Consider the following 26,611-nt stretch of genomic DNA (forward strand, 5'->3'; position numbering starts at 1 on the left):
CAGCGAGCCGCGGCTACTTGCAGAACGCCTCTCCAGAGGCAGGCGTCAGCAGCGAGTCGGAGAGCTCCATCCCGGGCGAAGCGGCGTCCTCGTCGGCACCGCTCTCGCCTGCGGCCAACCGGCGCCGGTCAGCGAGGCTTCAAACAGCGGCGAGGGCGTCAGATGGCGAATGTGAAGTAAGCAACTCGAAAACGCAACGAAATGGAGGGCAGCGGTCTGCCGGTAAGAGACATGCCACTGAGTGTTACGACGGTCACACGCCAAGAGAGGGCCGGGACAAAACCCCGGAACGGCACATTGCCCGAAGCTAAACTAGGGCAAATTAACTACTTTTTACCCGCTTGCCTCCGTCTCCCTCCCGAGTAAAGGCTCATGCCATTTGATGAAACACCCCCGGCCCCCGCTGTGGCGTGTTTTGGAGCCCTGCCGTGAACCACAGCGAGACAGTGCGGGCAGCGTCCGGCCCCGGCCGGTGCGAACCTGCCGGCGAGTCGGGCGGGTAGGCCACGCCGGAGTCATCGCTGGCCAGCTCGTCGGCGCCGGCGCAGAGGCGACAGATGGGGGGCGCCCGGTGCGGTCCGTACGGCCCTGCCGCGCGCACACGACCACGTCACGCGCTGTTAGTGGCCGGCGGGCGGCGCGTGCCGACACGGGCCCAGGCGGTGCTGACGCGCCGGCGTTCGTACGGCGCGCGCAGACCAAGTCATTCACGGCGCGATGAAAGGTGCTAAGCTTTGAGGTGCCCTAATGGACGGTAGGCAATGTATCACTGACGCCCTATCGATGCCGGCGCATGCATTGCGGGTGGATCCAGCCCTGATCTATTAAGGCCGGGGTCGGTGACTTTTTAGCAGCCCTGGAGTCAGCCAATGACGCGCTACGGACGAATTGAAACTGACCAGAAGTCAGTATGGCCAGGAAGCATGCGCCAACTGTTCTCACACACAGCCTGTGTGCAAAAGCGCAAGCTCAAGCTACAGCATTGACTGCGCGGTAAACAGCTGATTCGTCAAGAACGCCGGCATGTCCCAGTCGCGTCGCATCGATAATTTCACAACTATATGCATAACAAAAAAAAATGGTGAGGAACACACATGCACAAACGCGCAACTGCGAACAGGGACGCAGGCGGGGTCTTTGGGGGCTGAGTTCAGAGTATGTATCATGCGAGGTAAACCTTCTGTCCGAAGCCATCTATTGTGAAAAACGGGAGAATGCGAGCCTTATGGGAGCTCCTTGAATGCGAACAACTGTACAACGTTGACGAAAAGGTTTGCATTACGCGGTAAAAGTGATCGCCTTTCGAGCACACCACACGCGCATGCAGCGCCTAAGACATGCAGCTGTCTTGGCCCCGAGATGGAGCCGGCACGGCCGCGCCCTACCGAGACGGGTGTAGGCGGTGGTGTAGTCCCTCAGCGCGCCGCTGTGGTGTTCCGGTCGCACGCGCAGCCAGACCGGGTGGTGCGGCCGGATCGACATCACCTGCACCGGCATTGGACTGCTCAGAACAGCATGCGAACGAGCCAGCATGGGCGTATGGACGCGGCGTATGACAGCGAACAAGACTGAGCGAGACGCGAGAGGGCACAGCACGGCAGACCGGTTCTGAAAGGATATGGTTACCAGGGTACGATTCAGTGGCAGACAAGAGGGGTGGGTCAGTGACAGACAAGAGAGGACGGGTCAAAGGCAGGCAAGTGACCACGGGTCAGTGGATAAGTGAAACGCAAGAGAGGAAGGGCCAGTGGGTCAGGGGTCAGTGGCGGACAAGACAGGACCGGTCAGTGGCAGACAAGTCATGCGAAATAGCATACGTCTATGAGCAGTCTCTCGTCGCCACACCCTAAGACCCAACATTATCCCCTCCTGTGTCAGGTCGCGAGGACATACAGGTGTCGTTCATGCAAGATAGACAAGTTTTCCAATTCGGTGCCGGCGCTGCACGGCAAAATTAGTTGATTTAACGAGCTCGGGTACCTATCGAGCTCCTTGTCGCCGCCGATAGTGCCTGTAAAGCCTTTTTCTATAAAAATTGCGAAGAAGGACGTGTTCGAGAAGTTTTAGTTGACTGACCTATCGTTTCTCCGCACACGTGGAAACGGCTGGAAATAGATACAGCGCAGTACACGTATATGGACCATTCACAACCGATGGAATGGAACGAAAGTATTTAAAAGCATGTCTCAATGACGAGACATGGAGGAAAAGCATGTCTCTATGACATGCTCTTCGTCTGAAGAGCATGTTTCGTTGACGATACATGCTCTTCAGTAAGGAAGGGGCAAAACACGCACAACACCCCCACCCAAGCCAAAACGACACTATCGGACAGTGGCGAACGTCTCGCTCAACAGATCACATCGCAGTAAACCAAAACGTCACCTATGGGACAAATACAACGCAACACAAGTATGTGCACAGTTCAAAACAGATGGCATCAACGAAAGTAGATCCCACATTGTACCTGAAACGATAAACTAGGAACGCGGTCAAACCACACGATGATTTACGCGGATGTGGTGCCTCCCCATCGCACCATCGGTTGGACAAATCGTATGCCCGGTCTGCGCCACCAAGGGACGACTGCCACGGTGTCAGGACAGCGGCGGAGGCAGGGCCGGCCGGCGGCGAGGCGGAGCTGACAACACGGGGCGATGCTGGACCTGTGGGATCTGCGGAAGCGCCGGCACCTTTTCCCGTCGTCCGTCCTCCACATCGACGTTTTCACCAGATATGACCGTCGACCGCGCGCCACCGCCACCAGGGGGACACGATCCCAACGGAGCGCTGCTGTGTCCTGCACAGCGACGCGAGCCCCGACAGGCGTGCGAGGACGGCCGTCCAGTCACGCCGTGCAGAGCCGCAGCACCGCCGCTATCTGCGCCGAGCACCCATCGCGGGCCGTCCGCACGCCGCCGCTCCACGGCGGCTCATCGGTGGTGAGCGAGCACCGCGGATGCCCCCACATCGCCCGCGCGGAGGAGCGACGCGTCGAGTCCACAGGCCTATGCAAGTCTGCCGTAGAACGCGCTGTCGCCTGGCTGACCCGACGAAGAAGGCGTCAGCACTACCTTCCTGACCAGCGCCGGGAACGGCTCACTGTGTGCCAGAGAGAGAGCGAAGATTCAGCTAAGACGTCTCATACGTCCCCAAACGGACTGACAAGAGGAGCACAGCGACTGAGGCTAACTGCGCACCGGTTCCGCGCGTAGCCGCCCCGCCCCGCACCAGGCTGCTCGGAAGCAGCCGGCTGGCAGGCGAGCTGAACACGCTGCGGCGCATTGGCCGCTGACCCCAAGCGAATGGCGCGCGGCGAGTGCGGCAAGACCCCGACTGGTGTGAGCGTGTTGGCCACGGAAACAGTGCACACACAAACTTCCGTTCGCGCGCTGTCCCACCGGTACAAATTGGAGGACCTCAGAAACGATGCCACTCGCGTCACGGCTGCATAGTGATGTTCGTGCCGCTACCGTTTCTGCCGTCCGAATGCAAAAAGGCCTAAGTGCTATGCTAGCTAATGGCTCTTACGCCTTTTTGTCTTTGAATGGGAAATTTGATTCTGTTCCGCGTCTCTGAATGCTGTTTTGTATTTTCACACGCGCATCAAATGTTACTATGACATCGGCTGTGTACCGGGTTTCGGCTGGTGCAGCAAACGTTTCGGCCACTTCATTCCTTGTGCCCATCGAGGCACCGTCAGGGTGCCCGGCGCCCAAACACTGGCGAACTGACTGGCGAACAAACACTGACTGGCGAACGCCGTAATAGCCGACGATCTTTGCTGTCGCGCACGCACAAAACAAAAATCGAACGAGTCGCTGGACTCCTGGATTCTTGATACGAAGTCCCCACTATGTAACACCGCACTCCGTTGACCACAATGGCAATTCACAATTCATCATGGCGGTGTAGGCGATGCCGTGTTGTCCTTATCACGGGCTGGGGCCTGCAAACTTCAGACGCAATGCACCGAACTACTTCAGCGTCGCAGGCGACATCAGGTACGGCGCTGGGGCGACGCTGGTCCGGGGTCTCGAAGACGACGTGACCGGAGCGTTCACAGCAGACCGGGCTCACGACGGTGGCGGGTCGCTGGGAGACGTGACCTGAGCGTTCACAGCAGACCAGGCTCACGACGGTGGCGGGTCGCTGGGAGACGTGACCGGAGCGTTCACAGCAGACCGGGCTCACGACGGTGGCGAGTCGCTGTGAGACGTGACCGGAGCGTTCACAGCAGGCCAGGCTCACGACGGTGGCGGGTCGCTGTGAGACGTGACCGGAGCGTTCACAGCAGACCGGGCTCACGACGGTGGCGGGTCCCTGGGAGACGTGACCGGAGCGTTCACGAGCAGGCCAGGCTCACGACGGTGGCGGGTCGCTGGGAGACGTGACCGGAGCGTTCACAGCAGACCAGGCTCACGACGGTGGCGGGTCGCTGGGAGACGTGACCGGAGCGTTCACAGCAGACCGGGCTCACGACGGTGGCGGGTCGCTGGGAGACGTGACCGGAGCGTTCACAGCAGGCCAGGCTCACGACGGTGGCGGGTCGCTGGGAGACGTGACCGGAGCGTTCACGAGCAGGCCAGGCTCACGACGGTGGCGGGTCGCTGTGAGACGTGACCGGAGCGTTCACAGCAGACCGGGCTCACGACGGTGGCGGGTCGCTGGGAGACGTGACCGGAGCGTTCACGAGCAGGCCAGGCTCACGACGGTGGCGGGTCGCTGTGAGACGTGACCGGAGCGTTCACAGCAGACCGGGCTCACGACGGTGGCGGGTCCCTGGGAGACGTGACCGGAGCGTTCACGAGCAGGCCAGGCTCACGACGGTGGCGGGTCGCTGGGAGACGTGACCGGAGCGTTCACAGCAGACCGGGCTCACGACGGTGGCGGGTCGCTGGGAGACGTGACCGGAGCGTTCACGAGCAGGCCAGGCTCACGACGGTGGCGGGTCGCTGTGAGACGTGACCGGAGCGTTCACAGCAGACCGGGCTCACGACGGTGGCGGGTCCCTGGGAGACGTGACCGGAGCGTTCACGAGCAGGCCAGGCTCACGACGGTGGCGAGTCGCTGTGAGACGTGACCGGAGCGTTCACAGCAGACCGGGCTCACGACGGTGGCGGGTCCCTGGGAGACGTGACCAGAGCGTTCACGAGCAGGCCAGGCTCACGACGGTGGCGAGTCGCTGTGAGACGTGACCGGAGCGTTCACAGCAGACCGGGCTCACGACGGTGGCGGGTCCCTGGGAGACGTGACCAGAGCGTTCACGAGCAGGCCAGGCTCACGACGGTGGCGAGTCGCTGTGAGACGTGACCGGAGCGCTCACAGCAGACCGGGCTCACGACGGTGGCGGGTCGCTGTGAGACGTGACCGGAGCGCTCACGAGCAGGCCAGGCTCACGACGGTGGCGAGTCGCTGTGAGACGTGACCGGAGCGTTCACAGCAGACCGGGCTCACGACGGTGGCCCAGTCGCTGTGAGACGTGACCGGAGCGCTCACGAGCAGACCGGGCTCACGACGGTGGCCCGGTCGCTGTGAGACGTGACCGGAGCGCTCACGAGCAGACCGGGCTCACGACGGTGGCCCGGTCGCTGTGAGACGTGACCGGAGCGCTCACGAGCAGACCGGGCTCACGACGGTGGCGGGTCGCTGTGCCCGGCCGGCGTTCGTTCTTGCCGAGCGGCTGACACCTGCTGCAGCAGGGCGGTGAGGCGCTGGGGTCTCTGAGCGGTGATTAGCCCTCCGGCTACAACTGCGGCGGCGCTGCGAGCCGCCGGCTTCTCATCTCCGTACATGACGGCTCGCTGGAGGACTGCTACCCCAGCGGCGCTGCGACACGCCGGCTTCTCGTTACCATGCATGTCGGCTCGCTGGACGATTGCTACCCTAGCGGCGCTGCGAACCACCAGCTTCTCATCTCCATACATGACGGCTCACTCGAGGATTGCTACCCTAGCGGCGCTGCAAGCCACCGGCACCACACATGACGGCTCGCTAGAGGACTGCTACCCCAGGGGCGCTGCGAACCGCCAGCTTCTCATCTCCATACATGACGGCTCGCTGGAGGATTGCTACCCTAGCGGCGCTGCGAACCACCGGCTTCTCATCTACATACATGACGGCTCACTGGAGGATTGCTACCCTAGCGGCGCTGCGAACCACCGGCTTCTCATCTCCATACATGACGGCTCGCTGGAGGACTGCTACCCCAGCGGGGCTGCGAGCCGCCGGCTTCTCATCGCCATACATGACGGCTCGCTGGAGGGCTGCTACTACAGCGGAGCTACGAGCCGCCGGCACCACACATGACGGCTCGCTGGAGGACGCACCAAACGCATCGGTGCCCGAACAGAAGCTGTCCTCGGTAGGGGAGAACACGAATGCACAGAACGTACCTCGCGTATAATACAGTCAATATATAATATGATGTGCTCCTATACAATGTGCTATGATATATAATATGTGTGCTTTAATATGCTCACCACCTTGGTATTGCAAAGACAAACACCAGACAACGCGTGTTTTTCCAACCCGGAACAAATCAGCCCATGCTAGTCCGGACAAAAAAAAAACTAGGCTATGTTATCCCGGTCGGAGAGTGCTTACGCAGTTCAAAAATAAAGCAAAGGCAGATGGCAAACAGGGCGGATTTTGTTGTACTGGGCAGGGTAAGGCAGCGCCGCACGTGGTGATGGCTGACCTCGTCGCAGCACTTGCGGCTGACCACCGCCCGATAGCCGATCTGCCCCCAGAGCAGGTCACGGTGGCGCAGCAGCACCGGGTAGCGCCGCCGCCAGCCGTCACCGTACAGCCAGGGAAGAATCTCGAACTTGAACTCCTCCTCGTCCTCCTCCATGTCGTGCGCTAGGTATCTGCGCCACAACACGGCGGGCACACGTCACAGGCGCACGCTGTATACCGCACGGGCGTGCTGCGCGCCGGATGCCCGTGCCAGCCCGCTGCGCGTCTGCGAAACTGGAGGCGCGGGCTTCGATTCACCGCGGTTCCCGCTCTTCCCACCAGGGTGAGAGGAAGGCGACGCCACAAAGTCTCAGCAGCTGAGTGCGTCGCAAGTCCCCAATGATCCCGGCAGGAGTGGTCAAGCACTGTGGGGAATCGAACCCCGTACCTCTAGTTTCCGAGGCGCGCAGCTTTGCCGCTACACTGACGGTACCCTATGTATACTCTCACGTCGCACGTTTACATACGTGTGCTGAGTGGAGTACCTGCGACAACCCGACAAGATTGACTCCGAACGCACACGGGCGGTAAAATGGTGTACCTAAGAAGGTGACGAGTTTTACGGGAAGAGGGGAGGGATGTATTGCAGAAGGCCAGCCATAATGACAACTCAAACATGCTTCAAGACGCCGCATTTCAGTCACTACCAGCGACGTCGTGCGTACGAATGCTCACCTGATAATTAACCATTATCCCGTCGCGTTCAACCGATTTGCCGTCGTACATCTGCATTACAAGTTGGGAATTCTTCAGACAACAGCCGATCTTCAATACGTCAGCCGATAATGGTAAAAACGGCGTTACCACCGAGCACAGGCCAATTTTTATCAGAGCCGGATCCCGAATTCATGGTGCTATGAAAAAGCGGCAGCTCAGAGCCTTTCTTACTTGCATCAAGATGGTTGACCTCAAAACGTGTGACGGATCTGACTCGTTGGTCTCAAAACGTGAGACGGATGAGAACCAAATTATTGTTTCGTGGCAGCAAAGGAAACGAGGCACGTAGCACACGACCAAAACAATTTTGAATGACATCGTATTCAAATAAGTCCACGACATCTCAAATTGGTGCACGGAGTCTGTTTTCTGTTTTCATGCAAAATTTCTGTTCCCTGTCTGTTTTCATGCAAAAACCCGATGCGCTCGACAGAAGATAATGACTTGTGTACATCTCCCAGCATGCTCCTGTACACACCCTATGTGCACATCCTCCGCCCATTTTCCTACTACTCATACATTGCACACGATACGGAGTGCGCCAAAGACGCATGCTGCCTCTGATTAAAGACAGCAATGCTCCGCTCCGTCTAGAGAGTGACGAAAGCTTCATTTTCCGCGTCGCCACTTACAGTCCCACGAAGAAGTTGTATCGGTTGTACTGTTTCCAGCTGTAATTTGCCCGGATGAAGTAAGTGAAAACCATTGCCAGCAGGTACTTGTCGGCGTACTTTCTGCACTGGTCCCGATCCAGAAAGGCCTGGATCACGCTGTCATCTGCGAGCATTTGGAAGGTAAGTGGTGCGTAATGCGCAACCAGGTACAGATCCACCTATGTGCAAGCACATTATTCCAGTCGGACAAATATTCGTGGAAAGAGGAACGTAACGGGCTTGCGATGAGATTGGAGCGCACCAAATGTCGCATTATGCGAATTCAAAAAGCTAGTTTGGTGTGCAAAGATTTCCAACCGTGGTCATGGAATGGGAATAAACGTGACATGGCGTTATGTCCGGGAAGTGGGTTAAATCTATCAGATATTCCGCATTCTCGCCGATTAGGGAAAAGTCAGGCTACGAGCGAAACTAGGAACACTAGAAGCGGAGGAGGGGGAGAACGCACTGCATTTAAAGTCGATCGCTTCCATGGACCACCACGTAAGCCCAATGGAGTTTTCACGACGGGAGACCGGGCCGCACCGGCTACCTATGACCCAAGAGTGCGCCACGCATCTACGAGGGGTAATTACGACGGGCGGTATGAATCGTGACAGCGACCACTTCACACACCTAGGAGACGAAAGAACGCATCGATGTCGGCGGTGGAGACGGACAGTTTTGTGTGGTGTCTTGAGTTCCACTGATGCGTTCTATGAAAAGCTTTATTTTTACGCGCCCGGTGATAAAGCTGGTTACATTGCTTTGAATGCACAGGCTTTATGGCACAATAGGTCAAAGGACTTCGCGAAAATGTTACAGGTGCAAGTTTTCTGAAGTGGTGGCCTGCAGCAACAACGCTTGTACCATTGCGCTCAACGCCAGGCAACGAGACAAACATTACACTTCAGAGCGGGTTGGATGCTTAGATGAAGCAGCACTTAAAATATTAGTATTATGCCTCCCACTTAAATGGCGCGTAAGGAGTTCAGCCACTGAAAATGCTGAATGTGGCACGTGCTTATGCTGGCACACAACAACCCCACAACACCCTCGCGCAAATGTTCTGAGACAACGCGTGAGAGCTGTTTTCATCTGTTTCCATTCTGCTTCATGCGTACGCCTCCAACGCTGTCCTTCGCCTATCAACTTAGCTGTTACAGTTTATTATTATGCAAATCTGCTCCAATAACAAACATTCTCAGTTACGTCAGTTGTTGCCTAAAATTACTCTTCGTTCATTTGTTTTAGTTCTGACAGGTGCCCAAAACTGGATCATTCACCGCACTTAACACCAGCAATCTATCTAGGCCAAATACCTCAAAATAGTGACAATATAAATCAGCGGACATTGCAATAACCAGGAACTATATAACAACTGCATTAATCTGCCATTTTTATTTGATCATGATATTATCCATTTTGATAGAATTTTAAGCCGTCATGGTCTCATAGTTTTAACCAAAAATTTCAAATTGACATATTAGCCAATTTATTACTTATCCAGGCATATTGGTGCATAGCATTGGTGGCAGCTTACGCTACCAAGATTTGTGTCACCTGCGTCATGTTTGTCGTGTGCAAGATGTGGCCAAGATAAAGGGTTTGGAAGAGATAGCATTCCCCGATTGCCCCAGTCGGTACGAGGTCTGGAAAAGGTAACGGTTCATGAACTGAACAAATGGTGTTTCGTTACGGTTAACAGCTGAGTCACTTCGATGTATCGCATCTTACCTATGATGAATAATTTGTCGGACATGGGTCTCGCGCCTCGCCCGATGAGTTTGGACTAGGCGTGCACGATTCATGTGCGCTTCTGTGACGAATTTGCGGTGGTCCTTGAAATCCGATGCTAAGGAGGTATGCGTTTCGCTATTGTTGTAAAGGACATCAGGTTGCAGGGTTGTAAAAGAAGCCATAGAAATTGATAAAGTTCCCATGCATGCTGATGCACCTGCCCGTCCAGCAATGTGGAGCAATCCGCTGCTCAATTGCAATGTGTGATTGCTGGTTAGGGCCAATAAAGTTCATGAATTTTATCTCAGTAGTACCAAATTTAAGTATATGGTGTGAAGCAAGTACTAAAAAAGAACACAATGGTAAGAGTGCCACCAAGGTGATGGTCACTGTCACATGCAAGTCTCAGTGTGTTTGGGTATATTATTGTTTATCTAAGTATTCCATCATATTTGGTCACCCTCTCATAGAGCACATTATCCATGAATCTGTGAATCTGACAGCATATTTAAAGACTATGGTAAGAGCATATACTAGAAACTATGCTGTAGCATAATATTGTATCATTAAAGGTGATAACCCTGGTGGTGGAGCCAAGCGTCAAAGAGCCAAGCAAGGCAAAGCGTCTGCCCAGCATTTAATCAGTAGGGTTGTCAGGATGTCAATATAAGGCTATGCCACCAATGTCCCAGTTTTCTGGTGACCTCTGCATGCAAGTAGTTTGAAGCAATTTGTTGCCTGTTGATGCCAAACCCAGATGGCTGACCTGTTCAGCCAGTTGTTATATATGCTTGCATTGCTTTTAAGGTCTTTAAGCACATCTGTCATCTAAGCCACCTGTACCTATATGTGAAGCCTGAGCCACTTGTATGCTGGGTTGACTGCTGCCAGTTTGATAGGGATTGACCAATTTTGAGTGATGGGGGAGGGGAATTTTAATCAGGTAGGGAACTCCATGCTAGGGATGCAATGACATGAAACAGTATTGACATCCCAGCTACCTCAGCATACAAATATTGAAACAATGAGAGGAAGGCACTGAAGTAGAAGCGACAATAACAGGACATGAGCATAAGCACTTACAGGGATATATAAAACGCACAGGTTGTCCAAGGAGGCATGGCTTTGGAAGTGATATTGGTGGTAACACTGACATATGCATTTACAAAGATATAAGGAGCAAGAGGCTGTGACCCACTTGGTTCTGAATTTTTACTTTTGGCTATGTAGTGTTGCATAGAAAATAGGATTACAGATTATGTCTTTCCACTTAGTTTTTAGGCATTGTGTAACCTCAAGGGCACATATCAGGAAATTGTGTATATGTCATCTTACATGTTGACATCATCTACATCTACATGACATGCTCTTCATCTCATGGAATAAACTTGAGATATGCTTGACTGCTTAACAAAGTTGATTATTTGTTCCCATTATATAATACAATATTTTGATCATGCTGCTCAAATAAAACAGTAAGGCTGACAATCGATGTTGCTTTATGTGTACATCCTTGACATCTTGTATATGTTTAAGATATTAATGTGGAAGATCTTGTTAAGTAGTGCATTCAGTTACTTGATAATGTCATCATTGCATATATGGGCACCTGCATGTATTATTATATCAGGATGGTTTGTGGAATACAAATTGTTTAGAAATTTAAGTTGTGGAAGCCAATATTTTAATCACCATAGTGACAAGAAGCTCAGTATTCAGGATAGATCTCACAAAAATATTTCTGTTTTTCTAGGTCAACAGGAAATTGCACATAATTCATTAGTGTTTTAGGTAACATATAAGGCAGTCAAAGTTCAGCAGTCTGTACCTGTTGTATGTCAATTTGCATAGCATTGAGTGATTTTATCAATGATGAAGCCTGTTGTGTCATGCAAAAAGCTGTGTAAATATGTGGCAGGGTCTCTTGTCATCAGTACAGTATATTTTGTTTGACAACATGCTGACTGAAGGGCAAAAATAGCAGGTCTTTGATTTAGATAAGCATTTGCTGTACCTTGTTTTTCAGTAATGAAGCTTTATGTGCTTTTCATTGTAATTCAACAGCAACAGGGGTGTTTGTCCAGCTCTATTGCACATTTGTTGTTAATGATGAAGCAGCAAGACTAATAAGCTACATGGGTTATGGCTGTGATTCAAGTTTGATTTGTGAACTTACTAGCAATGGGACTCAGCATACCTAGAGCTGACTGATTGTGTTAGGTCGTGCATAGCTGCCAGTCTGTCTGTGGCAAAACAGCAACATACAGGCCATTACTTTGAATGACATAATTGCCCACAATTTGCAATGTGATTAAGGGGCAAACCAACATATTTCTTATCTTCTGAACATTTGGTATTTGTGGGTACAATTCCTTTAAGGAGAAAAAATATATATGTATGTATATATGTATAAGGTGCAATGGTCATGTGGTATCTGTGCAACTGATTCTTCTTTTAAAAAATGACCAAATGTTTTGGATGGGTGATTTTGGGATCTGGGCACTCACTAAGCATAGCTTGTTGTGAAAACCCCGATCCCATCACCCCAGTATCTCTCATGTAATAGGTGAATGTAGCCAAAAATGGCTAATATGCCACACTTGATTGTGACACAGTCAGGTTAGGCAAGGCTGGCCCATTCAGTGCCGGTTTAACTTATAAATGAGCCTAAATGATCATGCACAGAAAGTGGTATACAAGCCCACATAATCTGCCACCCTAGTGGTCCATTGCTCGGCTGACTGAGATCTGGGGATAGACATGTAATTCATACAATATTTTGAATTTTATGACATTCATGTGGTATGGATGGCATTCCACAGAAATGCATCATGTATTGAAGATCACCTTCTATTGATGCCATCTTGTATGAGATTCTGTGGGGTAGACAGATCATGGTCTCACTTCCTGGACAACCCTGTTTTTTCATCTAATGTTGCACTGCCATGTTCTGTGCTATTCTGGTGAATAGTACTGTGGTATTTCATGTTGCAATAGTTTTTAGATCTTGAAATGTATCAAAATACCTGAATATTGAAGGATGAATGGCCCATGAAAAATTGGATATCAAGGAAATGCATCTTTAAGGTTGACAAACTGGACAAAACTGAAAGTACATTATTGTGTGGGACTGGACAAATGTTTTGATTGAGCTGCTTTAAGTTTATCTTTTTTGTGGGTGAATGAAGTATTTCCTTGACATCCTGAAAAATATGATTTTGCCTCCATATTACATTTTCATGTTATTTTCTCATCACATGTCTGACCTAAACACATATGTATGTCATGTATTGCCATCTGTTTGCTGCTGCCATGACGGCCATTGCGTTAGTTAAGTTGTGTCTGCATTACAGGGTGGTAACCCCAGAAGGTTCGACTGACGCAGTGTCCGTCCCCAGGCAGCTGGGCTGGTTGTTACGCCTCGGCTAGGGCCTGCAGGGCCGGACAGTAGAGCCCGGCACACAGCCAGGAGCATGGGAGGACGGCCGTGAGCGCGGACACTAGGACGTGGTGTGCTGGCGGTGGTCATGAGCCAAGAACCCATGCTGAACATCGAAGGCAATGGCATGCCAGGCTCCAAGAAGCTGTACAGGATTGGGCAGTATGAGCTGGAGCAGACCATCGGCAAAGGCAACTTTGCCGTGGTCAAACTGGCCACACATATCATCACACAGGCCAAGGTGAGGTGCTCTGAACACCTGGGCGATTTGCCAGCCTCCCAAAGCTGGTTTGCTGGTCAGCTGCTGTCAAGTGTCTAGCTTGTCATGGGATTGCTCTGGGCGTGTCGTACAGGCGGTCTGCAAGCGGAATCGCACGCTAAGATTTGCAGCATGTGACGTGTGTCCGTTATGTTTATGAAGATGCGGTGCGGGTGTGTGGAGACGCGTCTTGCGTCGCCCGAGGCGCCCACATGGCCAACTGAACCTCCACCACCACCCCAGCGCTCGACGGGCGCCATGTGGTGTTACCACGATGTGGGGTGTGCGTGCATCAGATAGGCCGGGCAGAGCTGTTCGTAGGTGCCCGACTGGCGCAGAACGCGCAGAACTGATAGTCAGATTAGAGATGGGTGTCGCGGACATATCTCCAACGTCGCGCTGTACGCACCCAAACTGTTGGACCCATGCTTTAGCATGGGGCACGTCGACAGGATTGTCTCGAACCTCCGACTCGGACTCTCATTGCCGCTGGTCTGCGTCCTCATTTCTACGGGTCGCACTGTGCTCGTTAGCAGTGGTGTGCAGATAGTAGGGGCATTTATCATACTCTGGTTCGGTTAACGAAGTATTGACGGATCAACGAAGCCTGGTCGATTCTTTCACGCCGACTCTCGGGCGATTGCTCCTTTCTTGGCAACCCAGGCAGCGGGTGGCCAGTCGAGCGAGCTGATGTTGCGGCGGGGTCCTCAGTGACGTGGTGTGGACCGAGCTCTCCCCAGGCGGTGGACCACTGACGCTGGCCGGCCTGACCGCAGGTGGCCATCAAGATCATCAACAAAACCAAGCTGGACACGGACAATCTGAAAAAGATCCGGCGCGAGGTGCACATCATGAAGATTCTGCGCCACCCGCACATCATCCGGCTGTACCAGGTAGGGCTGCCTGCCGCTCCCGACGGTGGGCGCTGGGCCAGCCCCGCCCGGTCTCGATGGCCGGTCGCCGGTGGCCACGGTTGGCTGTGGCCGGAGTGTGCGGGGATGGCAGGCAGGGAAGAGCCGGTCCTTTTAGTTGGGTTGTGACTTGTGACGTCTGGGAGAAAGCGCAGTCTGTGCAATCTCGGAGGCTCGCAGTCGAGTGTGTTGTGTGGGTCTGCTTCTGGCGGTGCTGACACGCAATCTCGGAGGCTCGCAGTCGAGTGTGTTGTGTGGGTCTGCTTCTGGCGGTGCTGACACCCGCTGCTGAACGCAGGTGATGGAGACGGAAAAGATGATATACCTGGTGATGGAGTATGCCAGCAAAGGGGAGATATTCGGTGAGTAAAGCTGAAGAAGCTGTTCATTTTCGCGACCGCGTGAAGCCCGTGAGTGTCATTGTTCCTCAGTCAGTGTTCCTCGACGCTGCCACGTTTACCGCCCAAAGTCTCAAGGATATTACTCCTGCTGTAAACCACAACCATTGCTAAGAATGTGTTGCATGGGCTCCAGCCCGGGTTGAAGCCATGGAGGTAGGTTTTATCTGCATTATGACACCACTGATGTCCGCCAGCTCCTCACTTATTCCGTCCGATAAGGCGTCTTATTGAACGGGACGTTTTCTTAGTTGTGTTGGCAACGTCTTGTTACCGAGCGGTAGCCGTCATGTACGTAACTGTCAGTCTTGAGCGCCTATCCGTCAAAAGCGAGCGTAGTTTCTCCTCACACTGCTGTCAAGGGCGAAAACGCGTATCTGCTCATGTACGCGGCTTGTGGCCAATCAGCGGTGTGCGTGCGTCTGTACGCGGTACATATCGCCATTTGACTGCTCGGGTGTGTGCATTAGGGGTTACACGGCGTCGGAGAACTCCTCCTCACTTCTGAAACCTTTCCTTGCAAACTTAAACTGAAACTTAACTTACGAAACACGCATTCTGATATATGTTCAGGTCGGAGCTTAAAAGAGCTTCAGAGTTTATATCCAGTGTTGTGTTTATTTTTACAGTTGCTAAGCTTTGGAGACGATTTTTCAGCGACGAATAAGTCGAAATGAAGGACTGAGTAATTTCTTGCTACCGACCACATGTACACTGCTGGATGGAATATTGCGTTACCTGTCGATTGACCGCCGTTCTTGTTTTACCAACCGGATGTCTGGATGGTGCGAAACGTCTCACGTAACGGTTGCCGATCTCTTGCCCACACGCCTTTGTATCACTTTGGATTACATTGCTCCGCTACACAGAACATTAGCAATATCCTTCCATCCTACCTCTCAGCGTTTTACCTCTTGTTCGCTACCTGCCTCCGACGCAGGCCCGGCCGGGCCAAGTACGTCGAACTGTGCTGTATCCAGTTCATGGGGAGCGCATTGGGCACGCTGTAGCGACCCTGTTAAAATTATAAAATGGTCCTGGAATCCCGATGCTACCAACGACAAAAAATGCACTGAAATGCCGATGTTACCAGCGACAAAAAAGGACTTACGCCCGCCGCACCGTGGACTTAAAGCTGCAGCCGCCGCTCTGTCCGGTTCCGCGGCTCTGGATGTAGTAGATTGCGGCGGCGCTTGTGACCGCATGAACCACGCGTCACGACGTAGCCCGGACAATGGGACGGGCGGGCCGTGCGCGCGGCGGGCGGGCCGCTGACGCGCGCCTCGCCGCCGGCAGATCACATGGTGGCGCACGGCCGCATGAAGGAGGAGGACGCGCGGCCCTGGTTCCGCCAGATCCTGGCCGCCGTGCAGTACTGCCACCGCAAGAGCGTCGTGCATCGCGACCTCAAGGCTGAGAACCTGCTGCTGGACGTCGAGGAGAACATCAAGCTAGCCGGTGAGCGCTCCGCGGCTTCAGGCGACGGCTGGTGCCGCGGAGGCGGCGCCCAGCGCCCGGCGGCTCGATCCTGCCAGGTGGCAGCCGTTTGGGATTAGGGATCCACCCTTGGGACCCGGACAAACAGCTCATGCTCGTGAACAGCCCTATTTCAGGACGGATTGGTCGGCAAAGCCATCTCCGCAACAGTGCTGCAAATCGCCACCTGGCATCCATTCTGCGAAATTCGTGGCGTGGTCTGGGTTTGTTTGTAATGTCTATGCAGCGATAGAGACTTTAAGTTCATAGTTTTTTTTTACATCGTGAGCCCTTTTTCTGAAAAGTCGACTTCCAAAGAAACATGATGTACTGCTAAAACGAAGATTTCAGTCAGTCACTAGGATGGTTAGCGGTGCCTCCTGGTATAGGTATTAAAGATCGAGTACTTGTAGCATACAAGCCCATCATGTCACAGTTCTCTTCCTCTCCGTTTTTCCGAATTAAAGACCTAGCAACAGCCCGGGGCAGGAGGGCCACAGACCTGCCGAAGCGAAGGTGGCCCAGGTGCGTCGCCGACCGCCAGCCGCCGACACCGCCGGGCCGCGTGTCGCCGCGGCGGCGGGCGGCCGACTCAGGCTCTGACCCCGCGTTCGGCCGGCAGACTTCGGCTTCAGCAACTTCTACTCGCCGACGGACCCGCTGACCACCGGCTGTGGCAGCCCGCCGTACGCCGCGCCCGAACTCTTCGAGGGCAAGGAATACGACGGGCCCAAGGCCGACGTCTGGGTGAGAGAGCTGGATCAGTACAGTCTCGGGACCTGTTCTGTGTCGCTTGCGAGCGGCTGTAAATGGGCTGGTCCTATTTACAAAGAAGATTAGGACCGGTGTTGAACTTGACCATCTGTGTATTGCTGGCTGTTACCTTTGCTCGTGATATTGCTGGAGATGTTTGCGAGTATGCGGGCTGTGTTGAACCTCCTGAATCCACTGTTCAAGTTTGTATCAGGTTTTGATCATGCTGATCACTGCGCTGCGTGCTCTGTTTCCACCAGTCGTCCATTTCCACTAGGGTGCTGCTGAACACACTGGCTCCGTTTTCAGAGCCTGGGCGTAGTGCTGTACGTGCTGGTGTGTGGTGCCCTGCCCTTCGATGGCAACACGCTGCAAAATCTGCGCGCGAAAATCCTGTCGGGAAAATTTCGCATTCCTTACTTCATGAGCACAGGTAAGCACGCCCCGGCTGGCCGTGTCGCTGCTGTTTGTCTGGCAAATGTTTTGTCCGCAATGAACAAGATATAATTTCTCATCAGTTCTGCAAAGAACAATATTTTTCACATGAACCCGTAAATCAGCTCCTCTCTCCTGTAAGTTGCTAAGATCGAATCGCTGTATAACATGGACTGTTCGGTTACGATGAGAGCTCTATTAGTGCCCGGGCAACACGTCCAACACGCCCCAACTACCGTGGGGTGACCGGCTGCGTCACATGGCTTCTCCCCGCTATTTGCTGCGGATGCTGCGGCTGACCCCCGCCCTGTCACCATTCCTGCCGTGACCTTGACTGTGACCCTTCCGTGGCCGGCAGACTGTGAGAGCCTCATCCGGCACATGATGATGGTGGACCCGGAGAAGCGCTACAGCATCCCGCAGGTGCTGCGCTGCCGCTGGGTGACGCAGGACCTGGCAGCTGACGAAGCGGAGCGCGTGGTCGCCTTCTGCGAGCGGCCCGACCTCGACCAGCCGCCGCCCGTGCAGCAGAGCGTGCTGGAGCTGATCGCCCAGCTGCCCGGGGTCACGCCACAGCAGGTGGCCCAGGTCGGTGGCGTGAGCACTGCACTGGACTGGAGCGGAGTCTGGTCACTTGCTCCAGTTTGAGCACTGGGCCTGGACCACGGGTCATGTGTCGCAGTCGCGTGTGAGGTCAGTCGTGTGTGTGGGGGGGAGGGGGGATGTGTCTCCGTGTCCCGTTGTCCTATTAGTTTCATCTGGTAAGGAGTAACTCGTGTCTGAGATGATTATTCCCGAAAGCCGATAAACGCGAATGTGGTGATCTCATTCGTAATCGCTGCGCGTGTTTGCGTTTCACCGCCGTGCGCTGCGGGTGCAGCCGCAGCTGATGGGGGCCCTCCTGTTCGGCGCGGTGAGCTGACCGCGGCTCGCTGACCTTTTCCACCCGGTCTACTCCAGTCGGTGCAGTCAAACCTGTACGACGACCTGGCGGCCTGCTACCACCTGCTGTGCGACCAGGCGGCGGCGTCGGTGCCGCTGCCGCCGGCCGCGCCCGCGCCCGCGCTGCCGCTCGTCTTCACCTCAATCTGGAACGACGAGGCTGACAAGGTGAGGCGCCGGCGGCGCGCCTGCCCCTGGGCCGCCTGCAGGCCGCCGTCGGTTACCGCCGATCGGATTGCCAGCTCGTCTTCGGAGCTGCCGTCAGTGCGTTTGTGCCCGGCCCTCGGTTACTGTATTTCTCGTTGGCTGTTTTACCTTGCTGCCTTTCGCCATGCAGTGTTGCCGTCGTTCTGCGTCGCTGAATGTGCTGGCAGTGCTGACCGTCGGTAACCTCGGCGGACAGTTCGAGGACGCCGAGCGGCACCTGGAGCTGGACCTGGAGGAGACGGCCAGCAGTCGGGACCAGTATCACTGCTCCCGCCGGCACACGGTCGGCCCCGGCGATACGGCGCACACCCAGGTCCAGGTCAGCGCAAGGGGAGGGGGAAGGTGTTACACACAGCAAGATCCAGGTCGGTGCAGGGGTGGGGAGATGCTGCACACAGCCAGGTCCAGGTCAGTGTGTGTGCGGGGGAAGAGGTGCCGCACACAGCCAGGTCCAGGTCGGTGCAGGGGTGGGGAGGTGCTGCACACAGCCAGTCGCAGGTCAGTGCCGGGTGAGAATGTAGGATAGGTATCACACAACCAGGTCCAGATCAGTAGAGGGAGGGGAAGAGGTACCATTCATGACTCCAGGTCACATTTGGAAGCGCATGCCGACCATAGCCCATTTCCGTCTCAAAAGCAGGCGATATAGAGCGGTTCTGGCTGCGAAAGTGCGACGTAGACTTATTTTTACTGCATTGGTCAGCGCCGCTGGTCAATACGTGCTATGTAGACATTCACACTGTTCTTCAGTGACGAGACTGGGGCTAAACTGGCACTGTTGGCATGGTAACTACGATCGCCAGCTCTGACACCGGACCCGCTGTCGTGATTCCGTGGTCCGCTGTCGTGACTCCGTGGTCCGCTTTTATGACGCCGTGACCAGCTGTTGTGACGCCGTGACCCGCTGTTGTGACGCCGTGACTCGCTGTTGTGACGCCGCGGCCTGCTGCCGTAACGTGACGCCGTGACCCGCTGTCGTGACCTGACGCCGTGGGCCGGTGTTCCAGGTACCGTTCGGCGTTCCGCACGGCTGGGGCTACGGCCCGGTCACGGCCGGCCTGTTCCCGGTGCTGCCGCAGACGAACCTGGCGCAGAACCTGCCGCTGGTGCAGCACCAGCCTCCGCAGCGCTTCTCCATCAAGGACCAGCACTTGCTGAAGCCGCCCACCGTACTTGGTGCCTGTACGTTCCGCTGCCGCCGCCGCCTCCAGGGATTGTACGGGGCTGGAGGGACTCGGCAGCCTCGTCAGGTCGGGCTGCACGTCCAACGCACTACGGAATTCACCGGAGTCGCTGATTGAAGCCAGCCGTATCACTTACCTCATCCTGGGTGGTGCGGGGGCGTGGGAGGCGGACGAGGGACCCGGCACCAGTGTGACTGCTTCGAGCCGCGCGTTCGTGCGCGGCGCGCGGTCCCCTTCCGCGTACCGCGCCGTCGCCGCGCCGCTCACGCCGCCGTCCGTTGCAGTCGGCGGTTTCGGGCGGCGCGCGTCGGACGGCGGCGCCAACCTGCAGCTGGCGTACCGGCAGCAGGGCGGCGGCGGCGTCGGCACCCAGCCCAGCAGTCAGGAGCATCTGTGCCTGCTGCCGGCGGACGCGGCCGGCGCCGGCCGCCCCGACGCCGACATGGACCCCACCGAGGCGGCCAGGTGAGCGCTGGTGCCGCCACTCGGGGCCCCACGGCGGCCGAGCACCACGGCCGGCGCCACACTGGTGTTGTGCCGATGCTCAATAATTCATAGTTCAACGGCTCACAGGGTTATTTTGGTATGGAGTGTGCACGGAAAGAGCGTTAAGATATGGCACGAGCGCGCATTGGGCACTGCGCTAGTGTTGTACGACGGTCGATCCGATGTGTGTCTTGTCAGCTGAAATCGGGCTTTATGAACGGTACTGCGCTGCAATGTAGAGTGCGTCCAAGAACACTTGGCTTCTCTGGCGGGAATAGGTGAATCAGAACAAAATACTAGTTGGGTCCGATGAACTAGCGGAAAAGTTGGGAATTCGAAGAGTTCGGCCGCGTCCCAATCTGGCACACCGTGTCCGCGTGATCGCCATCGTCGCCCAAAGCAGCGCCCCTTGCTCGCGCCTCTCGGCTGGGTCGCTCGGCCCGCGCTGGACGTGTGCGCCGCCGCCAGGTACACGGAGGAGCAGCGGCTGGACGAGAGTCCGCTCAGTGAGGACGGCGCGCTGCTGGGCGGCCGCCGCGTCAGCACCGGCAGCTCGGGCAGCGCCAAGTCGCGGCGCACCAGCCTCAAGCTGTCGGACTCGCCGTCAGGTCGGTGCCGCGGGCCGCCGCATGCTGACCTGTGGCCCCGGCCGCGCCGCGCCGGCCGGCCGGCTGCATCCGCCCCGTACTGGCCCATGTGCTCCTTCCGTTTGGTTCTGCGCCCGTTTTATTACGTTGGCACGCGTGTTGGCCGTAGTGGGCGCCGCCCGCCCGGGCGCCCTCCGCCGTTCTGCCTGCCTGCCTGTCTGTCCGTGTGCGTGTGTGCGTGCGTGCGTGCGTATGTCAGCGCCCGGTGGATCACGGTCGGTGGGGCGGCCGCAGCCGGCGCCAGCTCGGCCTTCCTGCGCGACACCCAGATGCGCATCCAGCCAATCAGCGAGAACCGCAACCGCATGAGGCGCACCGGTCTCATCAACGTCCACCTGGCGCCCGTGCTGGAGAACTCGACCATGGCCGAGCCGGCCGCCGACGCCGACGGTAAGTGTGGAGGCGATGAGCGTGCAGACGCGCGGGGAGGGGGAGAGGGGGGAGCGTGGATGCGGGGTCAGCTGGTCGGTTGGCGAGCCGTTTGGTGGCTCGCATTGCTCGTTGGGTCAAGTCGGCGGCAGCATTGACTGAGATGGAGCGTTTAACGTGCTGCTTAACAAGCGTTTTGCTCAAGATGCGTAGCTGTTTTTGAAAACGGTTTTACGCCTCGCACTTTGAATTTGGAGCTGCTCTAGCGGTCATCGGGCGGGATGGTAGAGAGCTCAGCTGATGGTGCCCGCGGCTTTGTCAGCGGGGTGCGCAGACTGTCCGCCGTGTGAGATGGCCCTGCGCCGTTCGTGGGTCCGGCGTTGTTTCGATGTGTGGTGACGCCCGAGTCAGAGTGTTCGGTTCGACTCACGTTTCATGCTGCCTTCATGCTGGCCCTGTTCAGAAGGAGGACGGTTTGTAAGCTCAGTATTTTCCGCATCGCCGTGCGAAGCAACTTGGTGTGTGAGTTCAGTGCCTTGTTCGCATGATCGGTGTCGACGCACTTCATATGGTAGCCAGTTGTTATTTTGCTTACGCTTATTTTTTTGCTCCTTGTTTAACAGTTATTTGCTCCGCATGCCATTTGTGTTGTTCTCACCCAACTATCCTTGCGTGCAGATAACGTCCTAGTATTTGATTAACATGCTGTTTCTCATTACCCCTTTCTCAGACGCCCTTAGGTCGACAGTGCTTGTCTGCAATTGTCGCACCAGATCAACCCAAGTGTTTGCGATTATCATTCGAGCGTGGCTAACAAAGGTTGTCATGCACCGAGTGAGCAACGCGAATCATATAGGTCAGATTGTCATGTCACACCTGCCAAAGTGGCAAGATCTCCGTAATGCCGCACCAGGCACTGGTCATTGGGCCGTGACTGGGGCCGGGCTCGAGCGCCGCCTGTTCCGGCACCGTCGGCTCCCAGTAACGCGCCTTCCGCGCGGCCGCAGGCGGCCACCATCCCAACTCGCTGCGGATCCCGGCCGACCGCTACACGCGCCGCGTCAGCGAGTCCAACGTGCTCGGCCAGGACGCCGTGCTGGAGCTGCAGCAGCACCTCAAGGTGAGGCGCCGCCTGGCAGCACGGTCGCCGGAGGCGGCGCGCTTCCGTGCGACGGCGTGACGCCCGGCACGAGGTCCAGACGTGTCCTCGCAAGACGCCACCGTCGCCGCCGGCGTTCGGGGAACTGGATCTGCATCAGCTGTGCGAGCCCGTCGGATGACACCTCTGGCATCGTGTGTTGAGCATGATGGCCGTCTGGGGCCAGTAGCCCCGGTTCTCCTGGGGTCAGCGGCCTCGCCATCCCGAGATTGGGTCATGTCGCCGCGATAGTGGGTTCGCGCGGCTCATACTGCGCTGCTGTTGGCGACCTGGCGCGTGATGACGCGCTGTGCGCCGGCGCGGCCGGGCTGACGGGCGGGGCCTGGTCCGTCGGCAGCACCACAGCCGCTCGGTGGACAGCACCACGCTGCACGAGCTGCAGATGCAGCACAGTCTCCACATCAAGAAGCGGCAGCTGGAGGGTGGTCAGCTGGGTGGACCGGGTGCGTAGCGGCAGGCGAGAAGCCGGCGATCGCAGCGCCCCCCCCCCCTTCCCCCCTCCTCGTCTGCTACTGAACACTCTGTATCTGGTCTAACATCCCAATGGTCTGTCGTGTCGCGTGTGTGCGCGTCCGCAGAATTCGACGCTTTCTCTTCATCACGTGAGCAAGTTCAGTAAAAGGGCACCCGGATCGACTGCTAACCTTGTGAGTAAGCCCGCTTTGGTGAGTGATGCCAATAACTGGCGTCGTTGTACAATGTCAGTAAAGGTACAGCCGTTGCAAACCGACCGGACTTTAGGCTGTGGTGATGGACCCTCCCCTCGGCCAGTGTTCATACGTCCCCCTTGGCCCAGTGCCACGCCTTATCTCTCCCTGTCCAGTCCCTTACCTGTCCGCTTCGTGTTAGTCGTGGCCGTCTGTTCCCTCCAAACCGGCAGCCAAACCCGCTTGGCTGCCGGTCGGCCTTGGGTCAGCGGTGGCACTCGTGCGTGTCCCGGCCTGGTCGGCCTCGGGTCAGCGGTGACTCGTGCGTGCCCCGGCTGGATCGGCCTCGGGCCAGTGGTGGCTCGTGCGTGCCCCGGCCGGGTCGGCCTCAGGTCAGCGGTGGCTCGTGCGTGCCCCGGCCGGGTCGGCCTCGGGTCAGCAGTAGTTCGTGCGTGCCCCGGCCGGGTTGGCCTCGGGTCAGCGGTGGCTCGTGCGTGCCCCGGCCTGGGTCGGCCTCGGGTCAGCGGTGGCTCGGGCGTGCCCCGTCCTGGTTCGGCCTAGGGTCAGCGGTGGCTCGGGCGTGCCCCGGCCGGATCAGCCGGATCGGCCGGCGCCCTGGCCGCTCCGCTCGGCGGTGACCGCGGCCGCCGACACCGGCAGGCTCGTCGCTGCCCCACGCCGGCAGTCAGAGCGACCAGCTGCTGCTGCGCAACATGGAGACGCTGCGCCTGCAGGGCGACGTGTCCCTGCAGACGTTTGGCCGCGGCCAGGTGAGCTGACCGTGCCGCCGCCACTGCCGGCACGGCCCGCACACTGACGCCGGCGCTGGCGAGCGGGGGGGGGGGGGGGGGGGTGGAACGGCCGACCACCGTCGGCCGCTCCTGCCGCTGGCTGCTGATGGTGGCCAGCGGCGACGGCCGTGTTAGCCGGCCGTCCTGGCGCTGTCGGTGGTCGGCGCGACAGAACCGCTGCCGGCGTCCCCGGCATCATGAGTCATCAACATTCTATTCAGTGTGTGCACGCGTGAGTTGCAGTTGTCACTGGGACTCCGTCAGCATCTGATGCGCCACTATCGACTTGTGTGAGTGCATGCCAATGTTGTGGTCCACCGTTTCGTCAGAGCTTCCCGTGCGGGCCGATGACAGCGACCCCCGCCGTCCGTCCGGTAGTGTATGTGTGTGTTTCCTGTGGCCGTTCAGCTCGTCGTCCGATGTATCCACCTTTGTCCTGGCCTGAACAGCTGGCTGCGTCTGTCCCTGCCAGTGTCCTTTGTCCGCGTCTGGCAGTGTCCCTGCGTGCACGCCTGTTCACACCCCGTGTCCACACCCACCGTTATTGTCAGTGTCTGTTGTCTCCGCCTCGGGCAACCTGGTATTTTAATGCGTATGTGCCTCGGTCGTCGTCTTCCGTGTTCGTGCTCCTTGTCCTTGCCCCTCGTCTGTGCCGCTGTGTTCGCCCATGCCTTTTCTCCTAGTGTTCTCCCCTGCCTACACCCTTTTGTTCGCTCCTGTTTTCCCTGTGTTCACCCTGTCTGTGCCTGGTCCGTCGGCACAGACGCATGGGGCACTACATTTGCCCCATGCGTCCGCCACTGTCCGCGCCCCTTTATTCCCCGCTAACTTTGCCCCTGTTTGTGCTCCGGTGTTCACTGCCCTCCATGCCGCTGTGTCCTCCCCTGTCCGTGCCCCACGTTCGCCTCTGTCTGTACCTGTTTTAGCCGCTGTCTCTGCCCCTTTATCCGCCCTGTCTGTTGTGCTCATGCGTCTGCGGATGTCCGTTCTCTTGTGTTCGCCCTCGTCTGTGCCGGTATGTTCGCCCCTGTCCGTGCCGCCGTATTCGCCGCTGTGCCAGGGACTGACGCCGGACGGTTGCAGGCACCGCTGCACCAGCGCCACAGCTGCCCCAGCTCGCCGGTCTCGCTGCCGCCGCGCCTCGTCTCGGCGCCCGCCTCGTCGGCCGGCGGCAGTATCACGTCCGGCACGTCGGCCGCCGCCACGCTGGACCAGCTGGTGCTGGAGCAGAGCCTGCACCACCTGCACCGCGCCGGCAGCCCGCTCAATCTCAGCCGCATCCAGGAGGACTCGGAGACGCACCTGCTGGGCATGCCGCTGGTGTCGCCGTCGGCCGCGCAGCAGCGCATGTCCATCACGAGCGGCACGCACACGCCCGAGCCCAGCGTCGCGCCGGCCATCAGCGTGACGGACGAGAGCGGCGCGCCGGTGGTGGAGGGCCCGGCGCCGGCGCCGGTCGCGCCGCTCTACCAGGTGGTGGCGCCGCCGGCGCGACCGCAGCGGCCCAGCATCGTGCGCGGCACCGGCCGGCCTCCGCTCTGGCCGGTCCGCTGGGGCCTCGACGGCCTGGACGTGGACATGGAGGTGGAGGTGGACGGCGAGGCGGGTTCAGCGGCGCATCAGGATCAGCACCTACTCATCACCAACTGAGCGGCGCGCGCCGGGCCGGCCGCGTCCGCTGGCGGGCGTGCCGACGCGGCCGGTGTGCGCATAATAAGCACGCGTTTTACTGCGTGACGAGGTGGCCGGGCGGGCGGGAGCTGGCGCGCCATTTTCTTTGCATTCCAATAGGGGCGGGGCGCGGCGCGGCGCGACGTGTCCCTGCTCCTGGCCTGGCTGGGCTGCGGCGGGGCGGGCGGCGGCCGCCCGGCACGGCTCGTTGCGGCGTCGGACCGCGGGCGAGAGGGGCGCCGCCGGGCAGGGCTCGGCTGCTCACCCACGCCCGGCTGGCGTGCGGGGCTGCGCCCTCTGTGTGGGGTCGTGTGTTGGTATAGAGTACGGTTTCCGCTAGATCCAGTTAGCTGTACCCGGGGACGTACCGATAGCCCGGCTTTGATTTTTCAGTCTGTGATACCGGCGCGTGTACATAAATCGTTGATCATTCCACTATGCATGGCTCAGCAGCTTTTGCCTCCCCCCCCCCCCCCCCTGGCCGGCGCACGCCTGTTGCCGCGCCGCTGCCGCCCGGCCCCGGTCCCGGTCCCCAGGCGCACACAGCTTAGCCATTCCTGGCGCGACGCCGTGCGCGCGCTCTGCTCTGTTTTCTTTGTTATCGTGGCAAGTGCAATGTGCTGAGTGCGGGTATTGCGGCGCGCGTGGCCAGCCATCGGCGGCCGCCACTGAGTGTGATAGAGCTGCGGCGAGCGTGTGGCTGTCACCTGCCGTTGGCGCGGGGCGTCCTCGGCTGCCAGCGGCCCCAGCGACAACTGTCGGCGGCACGCACTGCATTCCTGCGTGTCGTCACCCGACCGTGCTTCGAGCCGCCCCGGGTGCCCCAGTTTCCTCGTGGACACCGCTGATGTGCAGCGGGCTGGAGGGGCAGGCTTCTGTGCCCGCCCGTGCGGCGGCGTTTTCCGACAATAATGTTTAGCGATGTGAACGCGAGATGGCGCGAATAACTGGCTGGGTCGGGTGGTCGCCCTCCCAGGGGCAGTTAT

At 57.6% G+C, this 26,611-nt stretch overlaps 2 protein-coding genes across 2 annotated transcripts; one reads left to right on the forward strand and one right to left on the reverse strand.

Moving 5' to 3' along the window:
* Positions 1 to 13: 13 nt before the first annotated feature.
* LOC119094474 (speedy protein 1-B) lies at positions 14 to 9,359 on the reverse strand. The gene is made up of 6 exons (XM_037217532.1): positions 8,748 to 9,359; positions 8,091 to 8,235; positions 6,701 to 6,872; positions 1,386 to 1,485; positions 481 to 588; positions 14 to 108 (listed from the first exon to the last, which is right to left on the reverse strand). Exons 1-6 carry the CDS (start codon positions 9,013 to 9,015, stop codon positions 14 to 16), a joined length of 888 nt encoding a protein of 295 aa, XP_037073427.1. The 5' UTR covers positions 9,016 to 9,359.
* Positions 9,360 to 9,683: 324 nt separating this feature from the next.
* LOC119094475 (serine/threonine-protein kinase SIK3 homolog) lies at positions 9,684 to 26,176 on the forward strand. The gene is made up of 19 exons (XM_037217533.1): positions 9,684 to 9,772; positions 13,250 to 13,531; positions 14,326 to 14,442; positions 14,759 to 14,822; positions 16,155 to 16,316; positions 16,957 to 17,081; positions 17,397 to 17,520; positions 17,881 to 18,110; positions 18,483 to 18,632; positions 18,868 to 18,990; positions 19,679 to 19,853; positions 20,140 to 20,320; positions 20,810 to 20,847; positions 21,223 to 21,378; positions 22,365 to 22,450; positions 22,854 to 22,959; positions 23,824 to 23,933; positions 25,239 to 25,358; positions 26,162 to 26,176. The coding sequence occupies exons 2-19, from the start codon at positions 13,379 to 13,381 to the stop codon at positions 26,174 to 26,176; spliced, it is 2,235 nt and encodes a 744-aa protein (XP_037073428.1). The 5' UTR covers positions 9,684 to 9,772; positions 13,250 to 13,378.
* The last annotated feature ends 435 nt before the right edge of the window (positions 26,177 to 26,611 follow it).

Source organism: Pollicipes pollicipes, unplaced genomic scaffold (genome assembly GCF_011947565.3).
Source record: "Pollicipes pollicipes isolate AB1234 unplaced genomic scaffold, Ppol_2.1 Scaffold_4002;HRSCAF=4701_pilon_pilon_pilon, whole genome shotgun sequence".
Lineage (NCBI taxonomy): Eukaryota > Metazoa > Arthropoda > Thecostraca > Pollicipedomorpha > Pollicipedidae > Pollicipes > Pollicipes pollicipes.

Coding starts and splice junctions, on each gene's coding strand:
- LOC119094474 (XM_037217532.1), bottom strand. CDS start 9,015: ATGTTTGTCTCGTTGCCTGGCGTTGAGCGCAATGGTACAAGCGTTGTT. Junction 6,873..8,090: donor TACAACTTCTTCGTGGGACT/GTAAGTGGCGAC, acceptor GTTGTGGCGCAG/ATACCTAGCGCACGACATGG. Junction 109..480: donor CCCGCCCGACTCGCCGGCAG/GTTCGCACCGGC, acceptor GGTTGGCCGCAG/GCGAGAGCGGTGCCGACGAG.
- LOC119094475 (XM_037217533.1), top strand. CDS start 13,379: ATGAGCCAAGAACCCATGCTGAACATCGAAGGCAATGGCATGCCAGGC. Junction 14,443..14,758: donor ACATCATCCGGCTGTACCAG/GTAGGGCTGCCT, acceptor TGCTGAACGCAG/GTGATGGAGACGGAAAAGAT. Junction 18,991..19,678: donor CGGCGCACACCCAGGTCCAG/GTCAGCGCAAGG, acceptor CCGGTGTTCCAG/GTACCGTTCGGCGTTCCGCA.